This window comes from Mixophyes fleayi, chromosome 3 (genome assembly GCF_038048845.1).
Source record: "Mixophyes fleayi isolate aMixFle1 chromosome 3, aMixFle1.hap1, whole genome shotgun sequence".
NCBI classification, from domain to species: domain Eukaryota; kingdom Metazoa; phylum Chordata; class Amphibia; order Anura; family Limnodynastidae; genus Mixophyes; species Mixophyes fleayi.
In genome coordinates this window covers 299,496,559-299,503,399 of record NC_134404.1, presented here as the reverse complement: position 1 = coordinate 299,503,399, position 6,841 = coordinate 299,496,559, and the positions used below count along the sequence as shown (strand labels likewise).

Here is a 6,841-nt window from a genome sequence, read left to right as displayed (position 1 = left end):
TCACCTCATTACCTTTCTAGGCGGTGTTCCACTATCTGATGCCATTAACGATATTGGATATCTGTCTTTAGTCTCTCTGTCTAGTAGTCCTTGAACAATAATAATCCCATTCTATAGAAAAAAGACAACGTAAAATTAAAAGTACAAAGCAGACAATGTTATATATACTATCATATGTAGAATAGGCTGTTATTCACTGAGCAATGTAAGAGACTGAGCTCCTGATTGGCTGCCTGACTATTAAGTAGCCAGGCTCACTGAAATTTACCTCATTTTGCATTAGGGGCCCCTCACTAATGGTCTGTGTGCTCAATACTTTTGTTTTTCCTCCTCCAAGATTCCAATTATATTATGGTGGAACAAGATGGAAAGAAGATTTTAGGTAAGTATTAATTATGGCAGCACCTTTTTTTTAATGGGGGTAAGTTAAAAAGAATAATATTAATCCAATTTTGTTCTATATTGGCCCTTCACGCTGTAACCAACACTAAATCTGGCTCTAGCCTAGTGGCCATGATGTATAATTTTCACTTTTTGTTTACTCTTAGTTTGCTGTCCTGTCTATTCCCCCTGCCCCTTTCACCCTCTGTCCCCTCACCCTTTCATCTAAGTTTAAAAGCTCTTACAATGACATACTGACAATATTTTTTTTCTTGCTTTGTCTATATATTAGTGTATTATGGATATATTGCTGAACATTTTGTTTGGCTTATTTATTCTGTATGTACAAGTTAAAGGTAAAAATTAAAGCCAGAGAGCACAATTATTTAATAATATTAAACAAAAGGGGCACAATTATTTAATAATATTAAACCAGTGGCCACAATAATTTATCAATATTAAACCAGGAGGCACAATTATTTTTACAATTAAAACAGGAGATACAACTATTTAATAATATTAAAACTGGACATGGTATCTATTTTATTACTATCGGGGGTTGAGTAGTTATTTACCCTGGTACCCATCCTCCAAGGGTACCAGGTAGTGCCCAGTACTACTCAGCATTTGAGAATTTTGGTGCCTGTTATCTCATATATTTGTTAAATTAAGCAGTACATTATTTTCCTGACATGTGTTATATTGTCCGGCTCTGTTTATCTAAATTATTATTTTATGCAGATTTTGTATTCTTTCTTTATTCTTAGCAGTGCTGTTTGTCATAGGCAACATGAATATCATGAAGAAGACGAATACTATTAATTAAAACTGACTACATGTTGCACATTTTTGCTTTCGTTTTCTAAACTGTACCAGAAAATAATGTTAGAAGCATATTGTCTGCCCTCAAAGCATGTATAGTAGATGCTCAATGTGAATTCAGAATAAATCTTACTTGTTGTACAATGAAGGTCTTGTCTCCATTGTCAGAGGTTTGTGTTATAGTAATTTGTCCATTTGCTCCTTCATCTGGATCAGTTGCATTTACCTTGCCCAATAGGAGAGGCGAGGTGCTTGTATAGTTGCCCTCAGGTATAGTGAAAAAGAGGGGCAGGTTATGAAACTCTGGATTATTATCATTAACATCAATAATGTTAATAATAACTAATGCACTGGAATTCAGCCCATTTGACTCTGCATCAAACACCCAGACCTGCAATAGATGGCAAAGATACCAAAACTTGTAATAATCTTTAAATATTAGACAACTGTGCCTGTGTCCTCACATAGAGGGCCTGATTCATTAAGGAAAGTAAAGCAAAACAATTGGAGGGGGAGGCAAATTTAAAATGTGAGGACAGATTTATAGTTGTGGTAAGGGATGTTCTAGATCAGTGGTCAGGGAACAGGGGTAAATTACCCCAAATGGGGTGAAAATGAAATTCCTGGGGGTAATGCTGCCGATTCAAATGCTGTCAGTTGGATTGTAGACCCTTTAAATTGCAAATTGCTATTGTACCAGAAGAGCCTCAAGGGTTGGCAGAGACACTTCCTGAACTTCGATGCAATAATAAAGCACGTATTGCATTTGAAAACAAAGCAGATCTGTCATATTTTTGGATGTCAACAGCTGCAAAGGCATTCAAAATTGCACATGAGGAGGCAGTCAAAAAGTTGCTGCCTTTTGCAACAACCTACCTTTGCGAACAAGGATTTTCTACTCCAACGAACATAAAAACAAATCAGAGAAATCGATTGGACGCTGAAGACTGTATCCAAATTGCTCTGACATCAAAATGCCCCAATATTGATGCTCTCGTATCAAAAATGAAGCAACATAATTTCTCGAAAACCTGAAGTTTTGAAGTTGAAGCTTTTAAAGAAATTTTTAATAAATTCAATAAAATTTTGAATTCTAATAATTAATAATAATATGATTTCTTTCCTTTCATATCAAGGGGGTAACGTCGGCGTATCGAAATATATTTTGGGGTAAAAGGTAAAAAAGTTCCCTGACCCCTGTTCTAGATCAACTTTAAATTTCAGTGTATAAATAAAGCTATCAAGTATTTGTGTGCTACATGAAAAAACAGCCAGTATATAAAACTTATAAACAAAATAATAAACTAATTTGCACCCCTTGCATTGTAACATGGTTTTGCCCAGCAGAAAACTTACTAATTTTTTTGCCTTACTTTCTTTAATGAATCAGGCTCAGAGTGTGTATAAAAATAGTCAGGTTCTGGGCGCTTGTAAAGGAAAGATATATCAATTTAATATGGATAGGTCCACAATACGCTCCGGCCGGAACGAGACAGCTTAGATGTGTTAAACAATTAACATGCATCAATTGACACTGCCGAAAACAATGATAATGGTAAAAAACACTATAAACTCAGTGTGATTGAAAATATGGTTAGAGTGCACTTGCAAGCTACTAAAATATGAAATGACAATTGGTATGAACCGCAAAAAGGGAATGTAAGGAAATATAATGTCCAGAGTTGTAAAATAAAAATGTTGGTGATGATGAAAAATGCAAGCAAAAATGAAATTGGTAGCCGTTACTCACATGAAGCAGGGATGTCTGGCTGTCTATAATGCAGACAGGCACTTAGTAGCGGTCCCAGAGTCTGTGCTGATGAGGTTAGATATAACGTTGATTTCAATGATAAAAAGCACCCAGCAGAATGCCAATTATTAAAACAAGAATGAGGAAGAAAGTTCTTCTAGTTCCTAAAGGGAAATCCTCTCCTTGTTGAAAGAAAAAATGATCCCGCTCAAATAGCGTGTGCACGCTGCGGGATATCTTCGTGTTGAGATTAAATGTATGGATATCAAAATGCCTCCAATAATGGACAGGTACCCAGCAGAATATAGGTGGTGATGATCCAAATGTAGTCCTCCTAATCCCCAACGTAGTCTCTCTCTTTCTCATAAAGTTGAGGCTAAACAGGGGAAGCGGTAGTGCCGCTACGGATGAGCGCATACACGCTACAGGCTGGTCTCCGATGTGGATGTCTGTATAAGGTAATGTAAGATGCTAGCATGCTAGTAAGTTGAATAAAACTGAGTTGAGGGACAGTCTCCAACGCGTTTCGCCCGGTGGCAATGGCCAGTGGGCTTCCTCAGGGATAGTAATGTCCAACTGGTCTTCCTAGCCAGTTTTTAAAGAGATCCGGATGTGCCAATCAGCCAAGAGGCAATGGAGTAATTAAGTAATTAGTGAATAAATCTGAGTACTGGTGATTGCACAACAATCCAACAGGCATGATGGAAAAAAACAAAAGAAAACGATAGTGCACTAGTTGCAAAACAAAAAAGAGCATGTTTGAACATATATAGAAAAATATATATAAATAGATCTGGTTGCATAAATATTTAACTTTATGAGAAAGAGAGAGACTACGTTGGGGATTAGGAGGACTACATTTGGATCATCACCACCTATATTCTGCTGGGTACCTGTCCATTATTGGAGGCATTTTGATATCCATACATTTAATCTCAACACGAAGATATCCCGCAGCGTGCACACGCTATTTGAGCGGGATCATTTTTTCTTTCAACAAGGAGAGGATTTCCCTTTAGGAACTAGAAGAACTTTCTTCCTCATTCTTGTTTTAATAATTGGCATTCTGCTGGGTGCTTTTTATCATTGAAATCAACGTTATATCTAACCTCATCAGCACAGACTCTGGGACCGCTACTAAGTGCCTGTCTGCATTATAGACAGCCAGACATCCCTGCTTCATGTGAGTAACGGCTACCAATTTCATTTTTGCTTGCATTTTTCATCATCACCAACATTTTTATTTTACAACTCTGGACATTATATTTCCTTACATTCCCTTTTTGCGGTTCATACCAATTGTCATTTCATATTTTAGTAGCTTGCAAGTGCACTCTAACCATATTTTCAATCACACTGAGTTTATAGTGTTTTTTACCATTATCATTGTTTTCGGCAGTGTCAATTGATGCATGTTAATTGTTTAACACATCTAAGCTGTCTCGTTCCGGCCGGAGCGTATTGTGGACCTATCCATATTAAATTGATATATCTTTCCTTTACAAGCGCCCAGAACCTGACTATTTTTATACGTATCTAACATTGTTGGGAGTTTAGGGGTCCCCCACACACTCTCAGGTTCGCATTTGGCTGCTTCATATATTTGGAGGAAGCGCAGCCTATCCCTCTTTTTCAACCATTCTGTTATACCCCTAGATTAAGGCTAGCAGCATCCTCCATCCACATTTGTAGGAATGATACATATCATTAGGAATAATAGGCTTGTTAGGGTGGACGATATCTTTTCGAGACAAGAGAGGGTACTAACACCACAAGTCGAGGATGATAATTTTTGTTCCTATTATATCAGATATGAGAAACTTCGCACTTTAGAAACTAAGTATTGGTGGGAATCCACCACCCTCACTAAATACATAGAACACAATATCATTCCCAGAGGCCTTAGAATTAAAAAGGCCCCCACTTTTATCCCAGAGGATAAGGATTTCCTAAACAAATGGAACAGTATATTGGATACATGTTCTCACTCATTGATGAGTCTCATCATTGAAAATAGAACTTCGTCCCTCCTCAAGATTGATGAGGAACTGAACCTCATACGGGAAAAACTTAAACCCATAGAACATCTGGAAGATTTTAAAAATCTAGAAAGTTTGACCTCGACTAAAATCCAAAGCATCGAAGAAGATATTATTGCCCTAAAAAGAAAGAAATTTCAGAGGGATCTCAAAGATCTAGAATATGGTTATCATGTATTACCAACAATTAGAGAATCACATTCTCACATATATGCACAATCTCAAAACAAGAAACTAGTTGCAACACCTAATATACATGGCAGATCCAATCATACACCAAAGAAGAGATCTCACCGATTGAATGTATCTAGATCTCCTCTTATTAGGAATCCACCTAAATATAGAGCCTACAATAGGGTCTATAAACCATTAGACCAACGGAATTTAGGACCACCTCTAGGCACTCCTAGGACCAAACAGGATAGACAGGATATAGCTGCCAAGGAAGGCTTCAAGAGTGGCATTAAGGAAGCGCGGCACCTTTTATCCAAGGACCAGTCAACATTGTTAGACAAACTTAAACACATCGATCCACATCAGGGAGAAATTGAACCTGAAGAACCTGATGCAGATGATTTCATTGAGCATTTTTTAGAACTAGCCCAAGGAATCCAGGATACACCTCCAAGTCCAAAAAGCATCAGAAAGAGAAAGGAAAGATCATCATCACGAGAGGAAAACGAGGAGGATCTAAGGTCAGTAGAGAGAGAAGGAGCAAGGCCCAAAACCAAAATACAGAAAAATCCACGGAATGCAATACAGAGCCCAATATAGGAGCTAGAGGTATATTTAATCTGAGTAGTCAAACACTAACCAAACCTCAAATGGATCTACTAAGTAAAGGCCTTAAATTTGCCCCCAATAGACCACTCAACAAGTTTGAGACTTATATAGACTTGCATAAATTCATCAGAAATCTCACACTAAAGAAGTTTTTCCTTGCCCATCCATCTGTTTCAGGAACTAATCTGTCTAACAAAGATGACATTTCCACTTTATATCATCACACTCAACTAAAACCTAAGTCTACCTTCTTTCCCACACACTGCAAGGGTCCATATTTAGAGACCTTCCAGAAGTTAGTGGAGAATGATCTTGACAAACTCAACATTCAGCCAAGGAACAGAATTTACAATATCACCAAACCGGAAAGAGGAGCTCTAAAAGATCTACAATCCAACAAAAATCTAGTTATCAAACCAGCAGATAAGGGGGGTGGAATTACCCTCCTGGATCAATCTTCATATCTTTTGGAGATAGAGAGCCAGCTAAACGATACCTCCACTTATAGAAAATTATTGGGGGATCCCACTCAGAAGTATAAAGCAGAACTCACTGTACTTCTCAATAGAGCTCTCCAACAAGGTATTTTGACCAAAGCAGAACATCAGTTTCTAAGCACTCAACATCCACGACTACCGGTTATATACTGTATACCCAAAATCCACAAATCCATCACTCACCCACCTGGCCGACCAATCATATCTGGGATTGATTCACTTACTACACACCTCTCTAGTTACATTGACACTTTTTTACAACCCGCAGTTATCACACAGAGGAGTTACCTCCGTGATACTGGTCATGTCTTACAGATTTTACAAAATATAATTTGGCAAACTGGATATTTACTTATGACATGTGACGTCTGTTCACTCTATACCATCATTGACCATGAGACAGGCTGTGAGCATGTCCAGCATATTCTCACAACAGAAACAAGTATCCCGACTGATCAGATACAGTTTATCATGCAAGCTATTGAATTTACATTACATCACAACTATTTTTGGTTCAATGGAGGATACTATGAGCAGGTTCGTGGGACTGCGATGGGCGCGAAGTTCGC

At 37.8% G+C, this 6,841-nt stretch overlaps 1 protein-coding gene across 1 annotated transcript in view; it reads right to left on the bottom strand.

Moving 5' to 3' along the window:
- The window catches only part of LOC142143251 (protocadherin-11 X-linked-like), a 22,631-nt gene continuing 15,790 nt past the window's right edge, over positions 1–6,841 (bottom strand). Inside the window, exons 8-9 of the mRNA XM_075200964.1 lie at positions 1,337–1,594; positions 1–111 (exon numbers count right to left, since the gene is read on the bottom strand). Of these exons, the coding sequence (XP_075057065.1) occupies positions 1–111; positions 1,337–1,594 (369 nt within the window). The remainder of the gene's footprint in view (positions 112–1,336; positions 1,595–6,841) is intronic.